Source organism: Moschus berezovskii, chromosome 8 (genome assembly GCF_049115385.1).
Source record: "Moschus berezovskii isolate FMDL1 chromosome 8, NW_MosBer_1.0, whole genome shotgun sequence".
Taxonomy (NCBI): Eukaryota; Metazoa; Chordata; class Mammalia; order Artiodactyla; family Moschidae; genus Moschus; species Moschus berezovskii.
Window position 1 is genome coordinate 12,499,672 of NC_142467.1, and position 19,692 is coordinate 12,519,363.

The 19,692-nt window shown below is 43.0% G+C and overlaps 1 protein-coding gene across 3 annotated transcripts in view; it reads left to right on the forward strand.

The window, feature by feature from the left end:
- Positions 1-2,823: 2,823 nt before the first annotated feature.
- CHD1 (chromodomain helicase DNA binding protein 1) overlaps positions 2,824-19,692 on the forward strand; it is a 76,483-nt gene continuing 59,614 nt past the window's right edge. Inside the window, exons 1-2 of one of the 3 annotated variants that reach the window (XM_055429569.2) lie at positions 2,824-2,953; positions 5,867-6,066. In XM_055429569.2, coding sequence (XP_055285544.2) covers positions 6,014-6,066 — 53 coding nt within the window. In that variant the 5' untranslated portion in view covers positions 2,824-2,953; positions 5,867-6,013. The remainder of the gene's footprint in view (positions 2,954-5,866; positions 6,067-19,692) is intronic. The other 2 variants (XM_055429571.2, XM_055429570.2) reach the window with 2 other exon arrangements.

A 19,692-nucleotide genomic window follows, 5' to 3' on the forward strand; every position in this document is an offset into this window, starting at 1 on the left:
CCTCTCCTCTGACTTTTATGATCAAGCAAACAGAAAATGTCCAGTAAATTTTCATTATGAGGTGGTTTGAGATTTCATGTGTTCTTTTTATGGAGGACTTTGTAAATATATTTGGAGGGCTCTTTCTGCTTGGTAAGAACCTGGGGAACAATGTCATAGGTTGAGATTCTAGGGTATTTTAACACTGTCCTGATTGTTTTAGCAGCTTCTTGTACACAAATCTTCTAAGCAACAAGAACAAATCTGGCATGCAAAACATTAACTGAAAAGCAAGAGTGGTGATTGTCTTTATGCTGTAACTCTGGTAAGTGGCTTTCAATCTATTCCCATCTAAGGATACCCACTGGCAACTAGTCCCAGCAGAGCATAACAGAATTCAGTTCAGTTCAGTTGCTCAGTCGTGTCCGCCTCTCCGCGACCCCATGAATCACAGCACGCCAGGCCTCCCTGTCCATCACCAACTCCCGGAGTTCACTCAAACTCACGTCCATCGAGTCGGTGATGCCATCCAGCCATCTCATTCTCTGTTGTCCCCTTCTCCTCCCGCCCCCAATCCTTCCCAGCATCAGAGTCTTTTCCAGTGAGTCAACTCGTCGCATGAGGTGGCCAAAGTATTGGAGTTTCAGCTTTAGCATCAGTCCTTCCAATGAACACCCAGGATTGATCTCCTTTAGAATGGACTGGTTGGATCTCCTTGCAGTTTAAGAACCTACAAAGTGTTGCCCTAGATTGTGTAAAAGTAATACTTTTTCCAAAGAATATGCAATTTCCCAAGTGGAAGATCAGACAGTAACAATGACTTTCTGTTAGTGTTAGCTCCTCAATCGTGTTGGACTCCTTGTGACCCCATGGACTGTAGCCGGCCAGGCTCCTCTGTCTATGGAATTCTCCAAGCAAGAATACTGGAGTGGGTAGCCATTCCCTTCTCCAGGGAATCTTCTCAACCCAGGGATCGAACCTGGGTCTCCTCCATTGCAGATTCTTTACCATCTGAGCCACCAGGGACGCCAAAGACTTTCTGTTTGATACTAATTTTCAGGGATTTTTGCTAGTCAGGTGCTCAGGTTATTTACTGTTGCCTATTGTTTTCAGTACCAAAAGGTAGACATACAGTTTGCTTATAAAAAGTGAAACTGAGAACTTAAGTGTACAGAAAAAATATACTTTTGTCTTATTTACCAACTGGCTTTAAATAAAACTGTTTCAGTTTTCCACTTACCTTGTATTTCTCCACAGTTTCAACAGTCGTTGTAAAATTCTGTGGAGTCATAAAGTACATTATGATTTTACCACAAATATAAATCTCCAAGGTTCAGCATTTTATTACAAATTTGGCAAGGTTTTTTCTCCTGCAAAAAAGGTGCCTCGAAATTATATGAAGCATATCATATTCAAACGGCAACTCAGAAAAAGGTTTGATGTACACTTTCAACAACATATAAAACTCCATACAGTAATCACTTTTTGTAAGACAACAATAAAATGCAGTATGGTTAAACTTGAAAACTTTATTATCTGAACCACACTCATTACAAAATTCTGCCATGTTTTCTCGGGTTTTTATTTTTCACTTACCACTCTAGTAATCCAAGAAAGAAATTAGTCTGAGACACTGAAAGTTCCTATTAAGGCCCCTTTATCATATTTTTAAAGCATGGTATTAAAAATTAGCACTTAGTTCCTATTTCCCGGGAATTTGGAGATGGAGATTTGCACGATCTTATTACTCCTCGTAACATTACAGCATTACAGCAATTTAACAACTAGCAAGCAAAAAAACAGATCATTTTGCAATCTATAGTGGTGCTTGCTTCATTTTGTCACACTATTCATTGACCACACATTTTTTTCCCCGAGTAGACTTTGGGCACCTGTTTGCCTTCCAATACTCTGCAACGGTAAATATACCTTTCCACATAATAAATACGCACTTGGTGTTATGTTTGGATATCTTCTTGAAGGCTGTGAAGCAAACTGTTTAAACGGCAGACGAAAACTGCAGTACTTCCCACGTATAAAAACAATTATTTTGGGAAGCAGACACCGCCAGTTCACTCATCTGACTTGGAGGGCGTGACTTTACATCAAATCAAGTAACTGAAGAACGGGATATTAGTTTCAAAAATTATCATTAACCTGGACTGACTCAAGACTGATCTGTGAGCGAGAAAAATAATGGAGCGTGAAAGAAGTCCAACTTTAAAAAGAGATGGAGCGGAACACGACTCCCGGGCTTGAAGAGGAAAGTGTTCCTTTGGGCAAAACTATAAAGGGGCGGGGGGTGGGTGGGTAACGGAGGCCCGCAGTTACAGTTACGAAAGAAACCGTCAACTAAATTGCAGTTACGTTAACCTGAGACAGTTGCCAACGTCTCTCATTGCATTTTTTTTTTTTAATGTAGCGATTTGGCGGCGCAGCCTCCACTACCCGGCCCTCCAGGGAGCCGAAGTGTCTTTCCTGAATAAGGCATACAGGCTGTACTACGAATGAATCCAAAGGGTCACCGGGGGTGGACAGCTCGGTCCGTTTCCCTCGGCCTCCTCAGGTGCCTGGTTTCCCCTCCACCCCCGCCCCCGGGGGAGCCTTTGTCTCAGGGCAACTAAGCCCAGGGAGCGGCGGGAGGAGACCACAGTTGCCCAACAGTTGGGTTCCCAGGCTTCCTCGTGTGACGCAGCGGCCCCACCTCCGGCCCTCAGGGCGGGCGCCCAGAACCGGCGGCCGGCTGAGGCGCGGGCGACCGGACCGCACGCCTGCCCCCGCCCCCGCCAGCCCGCTCCGTCCTCAGCATCTGCCCACCTTCCCCCCTCACCCCCACCGCGTTTCCCTAGTTCCTTCTCGGCCTCTTGTTTCCGGACGTCCTCACGCAACCGTCTCGGGTGACAGGAGCGTCCACACCCGCGGGGAGCGAGCCCGCAGCTCCCACTTCCCGGACTTCAACTCCGGGGCCGCTGAGGTAGGCAGCCCCAAGCCCGGGATCAGCGGCCCACCGCGGTCGCCAGGGTCCGGCAGCCTCTGCGCGGCCGGCGTGCGCGCTCCCAGCACGGCGCGCCGCGGCGCGCGCCCTCCACGCTCAGCCCAGCCACAGAACCAATCGGCTTCTTTCAAGGCCTCCCCCACGGCTCCAGGTCGTAGCCCCGCCCACCCACCCCGCGCGCGCACGCGCCAGCCAGGCAGCCGGTGGAGTTCTGCGTGCGCGTGCTCGTGCGCCTCGCGCCCGGTGGGGAAGGGGAGTGAGCAGAGCCGCTTACGTCGCGGGGAGGCGGAGGCGACGGCGACCTCGGTGGCGGCGGCGGCGGCGGCGGCGGCTACGACGGGGACGGTTGCGCTCGCTCTCTCGGCGTCATGGCGGCGGCCGGGAGCCGATAAGCGGCGGGAGTGGGCGCGCGCGCGTGGCCGCTGCTTACTTGTCGCTTTCGCTGGCCCTCGCGCTTGTTCGGGGCTTCGATAATGAACTGATTGTTGGAGCCGCTGTGCAGGGGGATCGCGGCGCGTCGGAGCCGGCCGCCGGGGCTTTCCCTTCCGCTCCGCGTCCTGCGCCTTCCCCCGCTGCCCTCCTCGCGGACGGCCGCTTTACCGCCGCACCCCGCACAGCCCACACACGCCCCGAGGACCGCGGGGCCCGGGCGCCGGGGAGGCCGCCTCTCCGGTCGGCTCCTTCCGCCCCGCCAAGCCCGCACGCCCTGCCGGTAAGAAAGGGGGCGGCGGGCGGGCCGGGATGCGGCAGGGAGGGAGGGCCGGGGGCCGGGTGGCGGGGCGGGGGTGCCCGGGCGGCGGCCCGGCGGCCCGGGACGCCGTGGGCACAGGCCCGGGGGGCGCCCGCGAGGGCCGGCGGCGCGGGCCGGGCGCGCAGGGGGGCGTGTGAGCGGCGAGCGCGGGCCGGCGCCGCCGAGCGCGCGTCCTCCGGGCCGGCCGGGCGGGCGTACCGCTGGCGGTCGGGCCGCGGCCTCCGGCGGCGCGGGGCCGGCCCGGCCGCGAGGCGCGGGTCCCGCCGCCGCCCCCGGGGCCCCTTCCCGGCACGTGGGGAGCGGGCCCGGCGCAGGGAGGGGCCCTGGCCCGAGCGCGCCCGGGAGGACGCGGGCCGGGCGTGCGGGGAGCTTGAGGCGGGAAGGGGCGACCCCGGGACCGGCGCTAGGGGCGGGGGGCGGGGGGCGGGCGGTGCGCCCCGGGGCCGGGGGGCGGCGCGGGCCGGAGGGAGCCGGGCGGCGCGGGGAGCGAGGTCTGCAGGCTCCGCTCGAGTCCCGCCTGGAAAACTTAGCGGGAGGAGAGCGGCCGCGGAGAGGCCGGGGCGGAGGACGGGCGCCGCTGCGAGGGCGGCGGGCTGGGGGCAGCGGCGCAACGTGGAGGGCCGGCGGCGGCCGCGGGCGCCCGGGAGCCTCGCGGAGCCTGCAGGGGCTCGGCGTGCGGACTCGGCCGCGCGAGAAGCAAGACGGGGAGGAAAAGGGAAGTTAGAAAGTACCAGAGGAAAGCCGTTTGGAGGGGGGCAAACGTGAAAGGTGAAAAGGCAGGAAGGAAAAGTGAACTTTTGTTTTCTCAGCGAAGAGAGACTTTCGGGAAAGAGAGGCAGTCTGCTAGAGAGCCCAGATTTTTTTTTTTTTAAAGACCTGATCGTTTTCATAGGGAAGCTCTCTGGCCCGGTGGCTTTCATCTTTAACGTGAGGAACGAGTGTTGCGTGAAATAATTTTATTTTGGGGGAGGGGGGGTTAACAGTTTGCTGCCAAGTCGACGGGACTGTAGTCCCTGGGGAATGAAAAACAGCGATCTCAGTGCAGAGTTTGCGGTGATCGGGTTGGCAGCAGCCTGTTTCCCCCTCTTTTTTTTTCTTGCGGAATGGAAATAATCGTAGGAGTCTGATCTGCGTGCTGATGTCGGAGGGACAGCTCTGTTCTCAGCCGCCCGTCTTCGGTCGGTACTTTCTGGCTGGGGAAGGATCTGACGTCTCCTTCCCCCCGCTTCTTCCTCTCCCTCCCCTGCCAGAGATCTCCTTTGTTTATTCGTGGTTGGCTTGTTAGGTGACTCTCCAGTGTTGTGCTGGTATTTTGAAAGGTGGAAGTGTTGGCTCTTTTACTCTGCGATTTCTGCCCGGTACCCTTTTACTTAAAAAAAAAAAAAAACAACTCATAGTGTTTATCCTTTACCTTTTTTTCCCTCTCCAGTAGAATCTCTGCAAGTCCGAACTGGATACATATTGTATTATTGAAACAAAAGTCCGCTATTTAGTTTACCGGTAAATGTGAAAGAACACATTTATTTTGATACGTACTTTTTTTTTTGGCACAGATTATGTGACACACTTTTACTCTCCTGTTCTTATGTGAGCATTTTCAAAACTTTTTCCTCACTCTAGTGTATGAAGTCCTTGGTAATAGGAATTAGTGCTGGATTAACAGTAACCTTCCCCACCCCCCGCCCCTCCTTCATTTGTTTGCCCAAGTATCTATTAAGACTCCGTTTTTGTATTTTTGGAAGTCAGGTAGATGTTACTTACTACCACTCTGCTTTAGTTTTTTAGCCATAATGTGTGGTGTATACTGTACACACACAGTTGCAGTTGGTCTGAAAGATCTGTCACTCCCCAGCATTTTCATTTCTTCTATCAAAAATAAGCAGGGCGTGCTGTGATTCATGGGGTCGCAAAGAGTCGGACACGACTGAGCGACTGAACTGAACTGATGCTCAATTCTAATAAGTAGTCAAGAATGTAGTTAATAGAAGCCTAGGTATTTTGAGAAGATCCCTACCCCTTCCTTGCCACATCTAATCTAATTGGTCTAGGTAGATTTGTATAAATTCTAAGTGGACTTCTTCAGTGTTTTTCTCTACAGGCAATTTTCTTCTCACTGAATTTTTCTTTTTTTTTTTTTTTAGGTGAGTCAAAAAGGGTCCTAGGAAACCTGTGAATGTTGAAGAAAATTCATCTGTGAATTTTTAATATTCAAAGAGGAGTCAGTATTTATACTCATCTTTTAAACTGGGAAGATTTATATTTTATTTTAAAACTTCTTGATATTTACAATGAATGGACACAGTGATGAAGAAAGTGTTAGAAACAGTAGTGGCGAATCAAGGTAAGAGTGTTATTACCAAGTATTTATTATGAAAACAATTTAAAACTTATGTGACTGTAATTTTTAGCTTTTCTAATAGGTGGCAGAGTTTTCAGATCAGATTTACTCTTAACTTTCCACACAGTAAAAAAGTTTCTAATAAATGATGCTTTGTTGAATACACAGATTTTAACTAGTTTTTCCATTGAGATACACAAAGGAAAATTTAGGTGTAGAAAGATTGGGATACTTAAATCTCTTTGAAGGTTTATATTATTTGGTTTAATAATTGAAACTAGAGTAAGTAAAAGAAGACATTTAAATTGATTTGACTATTAACTGCACTCTCCAGATAAAAGCAATAATAATTTCTTTACTCATTTTTTTCTGGCATTTTGTCTTCTATATGTGTGCTATCCAATGTAATAGTCAGTACCCATATGTGGCTATTTAAATTTAAAAATTAAAAAGTATTTCAAAGTTCAGTACTCAGTCACATTAGACACATTTCAAGTGCTGAATAGTCACACATGGCTAGTGGCTACTGAGATGGAGAGACCAGAATAGAAGACATTCCTATCACTGCAAAGGTTGTTTTGAACATTTCTGACTTGTATATTTGTTAAAGTGTTGCTGCAGCCCTCCCCCCGCCCATTATTTTTTTCAAATTTGAGTTTTAATTATATGTGAATGAGTTAAGAATTCTTATTTGGGCCATGTCTTTGCAAAGAAGATAGGATTTATCAGAGTAAGCTACCTTAAGCTATTTTAATGTGTAAGAAACCTCTTCTAATGAAAAAACCTTTAAATTCTTCTGTAGCACCCAAATTTTAAGTTACTGGCTATGTTTATAATGCAATCCATGTAGTTGTATAGACTTATCATATAAGGAAATCAAGAATATGGACATTGGGGTCAGACTGCCTGATTACTTACCCAGTTGTACTTATTAGCTTTGTGAATTACGACAGATTTTTTAACCTCTCTGAAGCTTTGGTTTTTGTTCTTAATAGGCATTATAGTATTATTTATCTTATTTAAAGTTGAAGATTAAGTGAGATGCTGTATTTAAAGGTCTTAAAATATTTCCTGATATAAAGAGCACTCTATTAGTATCACATTTTTTATAACAGAATAGTACATAACTGAAACACTGATTACAGTAATGGAGAAATGTGAAGGACAAGGAACAGGAAAGCCTTGGCAGTTAAGAGGGCTTCAGAAAAATGTTGGATAGAAAATAAAGCAGTGGTATATGTATTTGACCTGAGGCTTGGGGTTTTCTGGTTATGCTAGGTGTACTTTTATCAGTTAGAAAGGCAGATTGTTTGAATAACAGGAACATCATAGAAAAAAAGGAGCAGTCATGGAGCAGAATTATTTAGCAGGACAAGGATTGGTCTGAGGAGTTAGCGCACCCTCAGTTGACCCTGTCTCTGTGCTAACTTAAGTTCTCTGAATAATTTCTGAACTTCAAAATAAGGAGAGTTGAATGGAATAATGTTGAAGTATCATTCTGCTACTTAATATACAAGGTATTTAGCAATGTAGCGTAACTGGAAGCCCCAGAGTTAGGGGTTAAAGTAGAAGACCTTTGAATTTCAGCTTTGATTCAAATCTCTACAGGTGACTTGACTGTAGTAAGTGAATAGGAGTGTCACATTGTCCACATTCTCTTGTTCATTAGTGAACAATGAAATGGTTAATAGGTAAAAGTATCTAGAGGAAACACAGGAGCCTGACAACCCGTGAAATAGGAAATAAGACTCTTGAGAGTAGATTTTCTAGTTGAGTATGTAAAGAGATCACATACTTAATACATGCTGAACCCTTGCCTCTTCCAATAATTTTCTGTGTATTTTGCTGCTGTATGTAAAGCAAAGGGGGAGTAGTAAATAAAATTTGATATTGTAGAGATGAAAAACAGTTAAACCTTGTAAAGTCAGATTTACTTACAGGAATTTTTGCAGTGCATACTCATGTTAAATAATCGCAAAGTATATTCTCTAATTATTCTGAGTCATTATTTCTACCATATAAGTTTTATGTACTTCTGAGAATATCAAATGGCTGTCTAGTTATCTAGTTGTGCAACTGACTGCCGTGGTGTTTATCAGCAGAAGGGAGACCTGCCTATGTTTTCCTTTCATTTTCTTCCTTACTGCTGTTAATATGCTGTTATGTCACTTTGCTTTGCTTCACTGTAGTTACTAAGCCTCAGTGCCCCCACACCAAAAGTTTTCACAACGAGGCAGTACAGAGGAGGGAGATTGTGCCTAGTTAAGAGTGATGAGGTGAACTTTATAGACATGGCGTTTCTTGCAAAAAACAAAAGTTACCATAACTATGAATATTAATGTAAAATGATGAAGAGAAATATTTTTGCTTTTAAAATCAATATATGTTATACAGCTTGATTGTTATTGGCTAGAAGTCTTTACATGTGTTTTTGCTTCAGAGTTCCTGTTTTCCTTTGTGGAAATTTATGAAATGAAGTAGAATAAAGCAAGAAGTTGTTTGGCATTTTTAGTTGGTATGATTAACTTTCTACACAGAAGTGTTTATTTCTTTTCATGTGAAAACCTTTCTGTAACCATTGACAGAAAGGAAGAAGAATACAGAGGAGAATGTCTGTTTGGCTATGTTATAACTGACAGTTTTGAAACTTATTTACTAAGAAATGTGGGTCAGGATGCACCTGTACCTCAGTTTCAAGTTAGGGCAAAGTTTGTTGTATAACTGAAGTTAAGCGCTCTGAAGATAACTATTGAAAGATTTCAAAGCATCAGTTCTCAGCTATGTGGATTTGTGGTTAATTTGGAATGAAATTTTTCAAATCCTTTTTAGACACTTTTTATCTTAAGGTTATGTATAATGATTTGCTCCACAGATAGATTTGTGGGTAAGGACCAGAAATATATAGAGTATGCTCATGAAAAATTATTACAGAGTGAAGGAAATTTTGGTGATGTGTTATGATGGTCTTAACTACTTAGAATTGATCCAGAGCTGGTAACTGAGCCATGTAATGTTGACCTGATTCTAAAAGAATTCCTTTTTTAAAAAATTGTATTTATTTGTTATTTCTGGCTGCACTGGGTCTTTGCTGCTGTGTGCAGGCTTTCTCTGGTTGTGGTGTGTGGAGGCTGCTCATTCATGCTGTGTGCGGGCTTCTCGCTGTGCCGGCTTCTCTTGTTGTGGGGTCTGGGCTCCAGGACGTGCAGGCTTCCGTAGCTGTGCTGCACAGGCTTAGTTGGCCCTCAGCATGTGGAATCTTCCCTGACCAGGGATCGAACCCGCATCCCCTGCATTTGCAGGTGGATTCTTAACCATTGGACCACCAGGGAAGTCCAAGAATTCTTTTCCTTGATACAGTATACCTTTTTATAGCGTTCACAGTGTTTGACTTAATATACTTATAAATATGTCTTAAATGCATATGTGTATACATTTTACATTAGGAGAACTCTGTTACAATTAAATTTCCTTGGCCTGTTCAAAATATTTTCATTGTTTTATGCTTCAAGAATCTTTGGAGCTCAACTTCTAGTGTTTCCTCAGTAGGCAATGTGATCAATGGAAATATTTTAAGTGAAAATCTCAGTTTTAGAAATTCAGAGTCTCTCAAAGACTTTTTAGAGGCTTTGAGAAAAAAGCCAGGTTAGTCTAAATGACCTGTTAAATTTAAAGAACACCAAGTCAAAGTTAATTTGAGCACAAGGCCACATGTCTCACCAAATATCTGTTCGTGTCTTATTAAACACTACTATGGGATGCCATTTTTGTAAGCATTGATTTTATGTATACACATACCAGAAAGATTCTTGCCATCAAAATAAGTTTTCGTAAATGAATTTGAATAATTTTTAAAGGCAATAAAATGGTGTTTCCTAAGCTTACTGTGAAGTTATCTCAGTGTTTTTTAAAAAAGGATCAGTTTATTCTTAAATTTCAGAAGTTTGTGCAAAGAAGCATTTTGAGGAAGACAGGAAAATGTGCAATCACAAAGCCAGAATGGTTTGCAATCATTGCATTAAACCGGTTTTTGAAATTAACTATGACGTCATTAATTGGGCTTCTCTAGTGGCTCAGTGGTAAAGAATCCACCTGCAGGAGACACTGGTTCCATCCTTGGGTCAGAAGATCCCCTGGAGGTGGAAATGGCCACCCACTCCATAATTCTTACCTGGGAAATCGCATGGACAGAGGAGCCTGGCGGGCTGCAGTCCATGGGGTCACAAAAGAATCGGACTTAGCAACTAAACAACAACAACATTAATTGTAGGAAAGTATGATTCTTTTACGTCTCTCTCTCTTTTTTTTGCTAATCCCTATTTCTTGATTCAGTATGTTTTTTTTTTTTTTTTTACATCTTTTCCTACTAGTTTTTTTTTCCCTCATGTATCTGGTATGAGGGAAATCCAGGGTACTGTGTTGCATTAGTTGTTAAATACATGCTGCTGAATCTCAGATCATCTCAGGTCATTTCCTAGGCTTTGAAAATTCAAACTGTTAGGAACTTTGGTAATGTGTTTCTCTCTCTTCAAACAGAATTGACAGAACTTCTAAGGTTGTGGTTAATCTGTATTACTTTAATGTATTTAGACTAATTTTTAATTGGCAAAGATAAGAGAATTATATGTGATTTGATTTTCAGTGATGTTACTTTTATCCTCATTGGTGTGAGATAATGTAGGAGCAAATTCTGACGTGTAGTTGCCCCTTTTTTATGCTGCTTAAGTCTTTGCTTATTTAAGATATTGGTGACTTGTGGGTTATAATTGGTACAGTTCTCTGTTGAAAAATATGAGTATTTGTGGTGACGATACAAAGAATTGTTGGAGAAAAATTTTTTTACATTTTTTATGAAAAACTTTAAAACATTACAGAAGTAAAAAAGTCATAGTTCCAGTTGTGGTTCTTGGTCTAGCAGCATTCACATCACCTGGGAGCTTGTTTTTAATGCTCAACCTTGGGCCTCATCCCAGACCTACTGAATCAGAATTTCTTCTTAACAAGATTCCCTGGTGATTTGTATTTAAGTTTGTATGTATTATGTATGAAGCTGTTAGCATGGAGTCATTTACCACCTTGTTACTTGTTATTGTTGATGTCATTACACTTGCTTTTTGTTTTCTCAGAACTCCCAGATAGTTGTGTCATAAGCCATGCAAGCAAGAAGCAGGGTACATTTCATTTCTCTAGAAGCAATAATAATGGCAACTGATAATTATTGAGCTCTTACGCTGACTGAGCCATGGTGTATGTACATAGTGCACTACATGAGTTTATCCTAACTCATCCTTCCAAACTCCTGTGATGTATACAGTACTGTGATTCCCACTCTCCAGAAGGGGAAACCAGATTTATAGACACTTTAAAGTCTTAAAAACAAAACAAAACCCAGCAACTATTAACTGAATTCTGGACTTTAGTTGGATTTTATTGTTTTTTCAATTAATGCTTTCTTTTTATTCCAGGATTCAATCCAGGATACCATGTTGCATTTAGTTGTTAACTTTCCCCAGTGTTCTCTCATCTGTGAAAATTTCTAAGTCTTTCCTTAATTTTTTCTGTCAGTCTTGAGAACTACTAGCCAGGTATCCTGTAGAATGTCCCCCAATTTGAATTTCCCTTATTTTTTTTGTTAGGTTAAAAGGTTAAAATAGGGTTATCAGTTACCAGTTTTTAGAGAGTGTGTCAGTGGAGATGAAATGCTCTGCTTGTCACATTATATGGGGAGCATAATATCCACTTGTTATTACTGATGATGTTAATTAACCTTTATCACTTGGCCAAGATAGTGTTTGCCAGACTTCTTCACTGTAAAGTTACTGTTTTTCCCTTTCCATTCTATATTCTTTAGAAGTAAGTCACTATGTCTAGCCCACTCAAAGGATGTGGTGATTGGTCGAGTGAGTGAGAATTAAGTTCTGCCTCCTACTGGAAGGGAGTGTCTGCTGTGCTTAGTCGCATCTGACTCTGTGCGACCCCATAGGTGTAGCTCATCAGGCCTGTGGTCCCTGGAATTCTCCAGGCAAGAATACTGCAGTGGGTTGCCATGCCCTCATCCAGGGGATCTTCCCAACCCAGGGATCGAACCCAGGTCTCCCACATTGTGGGCAGATTCTTTACCCTCTAAGCCACCAAGGAGGGAGTATCTATTATCTACCTAATATTAAATGGAATTATTCTATAAGGAAGTAATTTCTCCCTCATTAATTCCATTATCCACTTATATAACCATGGACATGTATATTTTATACTTTGAATTATAATCCAGTAAGTATTTTACTGCTCAGAGTGTTTTAGTCTTGTCCTTTCGGAACGCTTTCAAGTTGTCTTCTGTATTCATTTTATACCTTCCCATTCTTTTGTCCTAGAATCAGCCATTTCCCCAAAGAGCCCTGGTTCCTTTTTATTGGAGAAGAGGATGTTAGAAACCACGATTTGGGTGCCGAGTTGCTTCTCAGGTGTCCCTGCTTCCAGGCCCTCTCAGTAGACAGAGCAGACAGAGCTAGGTTTTTTCAATCCATGTATGTTTTTATGTGTTAAACCGTGTGTGCCTATAGTTGCTTCCATATCTGTCCATCTGTGTGCATAGTAAGATAAACATGAACCCGGACTGTTGTCTCCACCTCTGATCCTGTACACAGGATTCATCCTCACCCTCCTTTCTTGTACCTGTGTGACTTGCATGTGTAGGGAAAACCTTGCTCCCGCTGTCTGCCATCCGCCGTGCGTGACGCCAGCCTTAGTCCACGAATGAAGCACTGAACAGTACTTTAGACCACCCCCAGAAGAAGCAGACTTGCCAAGCGGAGCACAGTATCTGTGCACAGTCCCTACTGTGTACAGCCTTATGGTTTCAAGTCTCAACACTGGTTTCCAAACGTATTATTCAAGTTAGCTTTGTTCTTGTTTATCCCCTGCAGTGGGCCTCCCGTGTGGCTCAGCTGGTAAAGAATCCTCCTGCAATGCAGGAGACCTGGGTTCGATCCCTGGGTTGGGAAGATCCCCTGGAGAAGGGAAAGGCTACCCACTCCAGGGTTCTGGCCGGGAGAGTTCTGTGGACTGTATAGTCCATGGGGTCGCAGAGTCGGACGCAACTGACAACTTTCATCCCCTTCAGTGTGGTTATGTCATAACTTTGTAATAAAGTTAGAGTTATCAGTTTACATTTCATCCTCAATTACATGAGTTTCTGTTTTAAACTTGTATATGTTACATTTACTCTGTGATGTACAGTTTTATGGGTTTTGACAAATGCACAGAGTCATTTATCCTCCACCCCAGTACTGTACAGAATGATACCTTCACCCTAAAAGTTGCCCGGTGCGTCTGAGGTCTACTGAATCAGAAATTTCGATTAAACAAAATTCCCACGGAGATGTATAGGCATATCAAATTTATACACAAAGATATGAAACTGTTTACCTGGAGTCATTTAGTATCTTGCCATGTTTTGAAATTATTAAGTTGAAGAAAGATTATTTTTATCTAGAGGTAATAATGGAATGAAGTGAAGTGAAGTGAAAGTCACTAAGTCGTGGCCGACTCTTAGTGACCCCATGGACTATACAATCCATGAAATTCTCCAGGCCAGAATACTGGAGTGGGCAGCCTTTCCCTTCTCCAGGGGATTTCCTCAACCCAGGGATCGAACCCAGGTGTCCTGCATTGCAGGCAGATTCTTTACCAGCTGAGCCACCAGGGAAGCCCAATAGCCAAGTTTAAATACACAATCAAGACTCAGACTCATGGTGTTGTATAGGCATGCAGGTGGGGTGAAAGAAAAAGAAATTGGGCAAATTACTGTAGTGAGGAGATGGGCTGTATGGGAAGTTTTTATGGAGTTTTGAAACTTTTTAACAGTGACAAGAAATGCTGTGATTTGAAAAGGAAAGAAGATCAAATGGTGTATATTAAGTGAGATGGAGAGGAAGGTTTTCACAAGGGTCAGGATCCTCCCAATAAAGAAGTGCAAGTTCCCTAGAACAGAGAATGTGTTGAACATCTTAGCTTTCAGTTCTTTACCCTGAGGTTTGTTTATTGTCATTCTCAATTTTTTGTATAGTTTAGTCCCAACTGGAAGAAGAAGGATAAAAGGAAGCCTAGCTGAATAAACACTACGTGTATTAAGAGACATCCATGAGAAGGGACTGTATTTTCCATGTGAATGAAGTGGTTAGACCTACTGGTTTCAGAGAGACTCTAGATATCTCTTGTAGCAGAGTTAAGTTCTTACATTTTAATGACTGAGAAAATTCCTGTTTATAATTACGAATACATTATCTATCGTTGTGATATGAGGTGTCTGCTTGGAAGCCAACTTTAAATATTTAACTAAATGTGAAAGTTTCTTCGGTGTGGATAGGTTGAGATCTCAGTGATTGAGGTTAAAATGCAGACACAGTTCTGGCTCAGCAGTACTGGCTTATGGGGTCCACTGTTTGCAGTGCCAGAGCTGTGGCATAAAGCACAAATGGAGTGGAGAGCTTTTTTCTTAATGAAAACTGTCCCATAGCTATTTCACATCTCCTGCTGCTGCTTCTAGAAGAGCTCTACTCAGAGAGTTAGTTAGTTTGCATTATTGAGCAACTACTATGTGATGGATACCAAAAGAGGCTAAAATTTGAGATTCTTTTCTAAAGCTTAAAGTTGAGAAAGAGACGGACCTAAGCCTTGAATGTTTGAGTTGGGTATGGTAAATACAAGGAGAGTTTGCAGCTCTTCAAAGGTAGGAGACAGGGAAGTTTGAGCATAAAACAAATCGTTAATCTGTATATCATCAAGCCCTACATCAGAATGAAGTTTTGTGGGTTTTGTTTGTTTTTGAGTCCTCATTTAAAACCCTGGTAGATTTAAATTTTACACATGTTAAAAGTGTTTGTAATGTGACTTTTATGGTGGTAAAGATGTTTTGACAGGCTTTGGCAGAAAGCAAAGAGTAATTTTTTATACCCAGGAAATACATTATGCTGAAAAACTTTTATGTAAAGGAATGGGGCTGATGGAAAAGAGTTAAATTAGTCTAAATTCCCTCAGAGAAGACGCTTCTTGTTTTTGTGCTCTGTGTTTGCTTAGTCGTTGTTTGACTCTTTGTGACCCCCATGGACGGTAGCCCACCAGGCCCCTCTGTTCCTGGGATTTCCCAATAAAGAATACTGGAGTGTGCTGCCATTTCCTTCTCCAGTAAATGTCATTAAGTTTTGCCTACTGGTTATAATTATAAATAATAGGGTTTTATCATATCGTTAATATTAAAAGCACATTTCATGTGTGTTTTGTGAAACTGCGGTTTAGTAGCTTTGACATCTGTGTATTCATGGTCTTTATTTCTCATCTGATTCCTGAATGCTTGCTAGAGAAACTTTTGCGTTTGCTGTCTTTATTTCAGATTTAGCATAACTAAACTTGGTCATCTTTGAAGTTACTCTTCTAAATATTATCTTTCTTAGCATCTTTTTCTGGCAGTTTTATTCTCATTTATTCAGCTGGAGACTTTGAAAATAGTACTGTACCTTGAGTTTACGTTCTGATGGAACTTTGTTTTGGGTTGGTGATGTAGAATGCCAAAGGAGCTATGGTGTTTGTCCCCCTTTAGTCCCCGACAGACGCATTAACTGGTTTTCAGACCCATGGGGATGGATACTTCACACATTTTCTCAAATTTTGATATTCTGTGGCCTGTCGTAAAGGATATGGAGGATAACAATTTAATACAGTGTAATTTTATAGAATTTAAAGGTGGTCTGATTTTACCATCTAGGTGAACCCTTCTCATTTTTAAGTGATTTCTTCTAGGCTAATATATTTTAAATAGTGAGTTGAAACACATTCAGTTCAGTTCAGTCGCTCAGTCGTGTCTGACTCTTTGTGACCCCATGAATCACAGCACGCCAGGCCTCCCTGTCCATCACCAACTCCCGGAGTTCACTCAAACTCATGTCCACAGAGTCGGTGATGCCGTCCAGCCATCTCATTCTCTGTCATCCCTGTCTCCTCCCGCCCCCAATCCCTCCTAGCATCAGACTCTTTGCCAGTGAGTATCATAATTGGATTTTTAAATGAAAGAATAGTGTAAACTAGTAGTGTTCTTTGGTAGAATATTATTTCAGCAAACTTTTGTTATGTTACATGTGTGCATGTGTGCACGGCATCATTATATAAAATGTATTATGTAAGTTATGCCCCAAAAAGTTTGAAAGCCTTTGACCTCTAATTGAAAAAAAAAAAAAAATTTTTTTTAAGTACTCAGTATCTGCTAATTTCCATATTGTTTTTCTAGGCCTGTTGAAGTGGATAATGGTCTATAAAAATAACTACAGGCCCCAACTTAATGAATTCCAGGATGTAGTTAGAAGAGAGATACATGTATAAGCATAATTGTGATATTGTGAAGGAATTATTAGTAACATATGAGCAAAATATTGTGAACACACGGGCTGGAACAGTGACCTATCCGTGGAGAAATTGGAGAGGGTGGAGATCAATCCTGGATGTTCACTGGAAGGACTGATGCTAAAGCTGAAACTCCAATACTTTGGCCACCTCATGCGACAAGTTGACTCACTGGAAAAGACTGATGCTGGGAAAGGTTGGGGGCGGGAGGAGAAGGGGACGACAGAGAATGAGATGGCTGGATGGCGTCGCCGATTCGATGGACATGAGTTTGAGTGAACTCCGGGAGTTGGTGATGGACAGGGAGGCCTGGCGTGCTGTGATTCATGGGGTCACAGAGAGTCGGACACGACTGAGCGACTGAACTGAACTGAACATGAAGGGTAGGATATTTTTGAGTAATCTTAAAGAGTGAGAAATTTTATCGGTTGCTTCAGAGAGGAAGTGTTTTCTCCAGGGAAAGTGTGAGAATACACCAATAGCCAGCTCCAAAGTCGCTCCCTCCCTGAAGCCTTGCCCCTAGTCCCAGTTGCCCTACCTCCAGTTCCCCCATCAGGGACCTATAGGTCCTTCTGTCCTGCCCCCCTGCCCTGACTTTGTCCTTATATCGCTGATTCTCACAAGTTTTACTTTTCCCATGGCATTTTGCCCTTACTAGAAACTCTTGCTCCATACTTGTTAGTTGAAGAGATGAACAAATGAATTCAAATTATCTGTGTACAGATCTTATTTCAAAAATGTTTTTTGCAAAAACATCATTGTAGCAAATCAGAGAACCAATTCAGAGCCCAGGGTCTCAAAAATAGTTACTTTTTTTTTTTTTCAATAATTAGACTATTATCAAGTGACTGAGCTCTACCCCCATGAGATTATTCCGGTGCTCTAGCTTGTGGTCAGCTTTGTCATATGTAACAGACGGCTTCTCTTGCTCCAGTGATTGCCAGCAAGAAGATGGATGGGAGTGGAGAGGTTATAAGACAAGCCAGTTAATGCTTAAGGCTAAGGTGTAGAAATTTCACATCACTTCTAGCTGTAATCCCATGGCCAAAACCTGTTCACATGGCCACACCTAGCTGAAAGCCATCCTGGGAAATCTAATCTTTAGCTGGGTGGGCATGTGCCATTTTACATTGGAGTGCCAGTTATGTTATACCAAAGGGCAAGCACAGCGGGTGCTAGGTAAGTGAGAGGGGCAGGCAGACAGCATACATATGGCACACAAAGGATTTTTATTTTAAAACAATTTGTATCATCCTAAGAATTTAGTGGCTTTCATTTTTCTGAATTTTCTTGTAATTCTTCGTAATACTAGTATTTGTTTCCTCACTTAGCCTTCTCTGAACCTCAGCTTCTCTGTTATTTGAAAGGGAAAGGATGAGACAAGAACCCAGTGTTTGGTGCTTAGCACCAGTTAGTAATGACTAACTAAAAGGTCTCCCCCCTTTTAAGAAAGAATCAGTTTGTTTTGAAGATGTTAGTATTTCTGCAGGTTTTATTCATAGACAGTTTATGTACTTATACTTATGACAGTCCAAAGAACACCTGAAACAAATTTTGAAGTAATGATTCTGATCTTGAACTCCAAAAAAAAAATCATTTTTTAAATTCTAAAATAGCTGTTAATATTGAGCTCCTGGAGAAGGCAATGGCAAGCCACTCGAGTACTCTTGCCTGGAAAATCCCACGGACGGAGGAACCTGGTAGGCTGCAGTCCATGGGGTCGCTAAGAGTCGACACGACTGAGTGACTTCACTTTCACTTTCATGCATTGGAGAAGGAAATGGCACCCCACTCCAGTGTTCCTGCCTGGAGAATCCTGGTGGGCTGCCGTCTGTGGGGTCGCACAGAGTCGGACACGACTGAAGCGACTTAGCAGCAGCAGCATCATTGAGCTCCTAGTATAGGTCAGATATTATGCTTTACATTTTTTTAAGATCTTCACAGTAGTCCTTGAGTATGTTTATTATTTCCGTGTGGTAGAAACCTGAGGCTAATCTAATGGGTGTTGTTCAGTGGCTGAGTTGTGTCCGACTCATTGCTACCCCATTAACTGCGGCACGCCAGGCCTCCTTGTCCTTCACTGTCTCCCTGAGTTTGCTCAAACTCATGTCCATTGATTCAGTGATGCCATCCAACCATCTCATCCTCTATCGCCCCCTTCTGCTCTTGCCCTCAGTTTTTCCCAGCAGAAAAATGTGGGTGTACATATATAAATATAATGAGACAAAGGGTCTAGGAGGCTAGAAGAAAATAAGTCGAATTTCAGAATACTGTCAAGTTAGTCTCGAATTTCCTCACAAATGTCTGTCAAAAAATTCTTTCAAAAACTCTCCAAGATGTCCTTTTGAATATTTTTGATGTTAAGCAGTATGTTAAGGGGGGTGGGAGAAAGGCATAAAGTGAGATTTTAGTGCAGGATGCTTGTTCTTTAGAATAGTAAATAGTTATTTGATTGTAAATACAGTTCTATTTATTGTAATTTAATACATAAATTATTACTGTAAATGTCAGGCACACAATCCTCTATTATAATAATGTCTAAAATCCATTACCTTCTGTTGGTGTATCCTGTAACTTTTCTTCCCCTCCTCCCCAGAGTCTAATTTATCTAAATTCTACCAGTTTCTAAATTAAAAAAAAGGATGGAAATGGGATATGTATTAGAAAGCAAATGTTTATTAGGAGAGAAAGACATAAATAAATGGATGCGTTCTTAAAATGAAATCATTGATCCTACGACTTTGAAACAGGTAGTCTGACTTACACAGGATCTTTAAATATAGTCTTTTTTCTTCTTCATTAGTGCTACTGTTTTTGTTTGTTATGAACGTTTGTTTGTTTGGCTGCTTCGAGTCTTCTTGTGGCATGTGGGATCTTTCATTGTGGTAAGGGGACTCTAATTGTGGCGTGTGGGCTTTGGAGCACGCAGGCCCGGTGAGGGCAGGGTGTGGGCTTAGTGATTCTGCAGCACCTGGTGGGGGGGATCTTTGTTCCCTGACACGGGGTTGATCCTGTGCCCCCTGCATTGACGGCATTGAGTCTTACCCACTGGACCACCAGAGCAGTTCCAGCTTTACTTTTGATTTTTCTGTCTGTTCCAGGATTTAGCAGGGCTGTTTCTTCTTTTGGTGATCTGGTGATAGGAAAGCAGCTGTCCACTGCTATCCCTTTCTTAGAAGGTCATTATTTTATTCATTCTTCCTTTATGTTTCATTACAGACTAGTTTCCAATATCTGTGATAA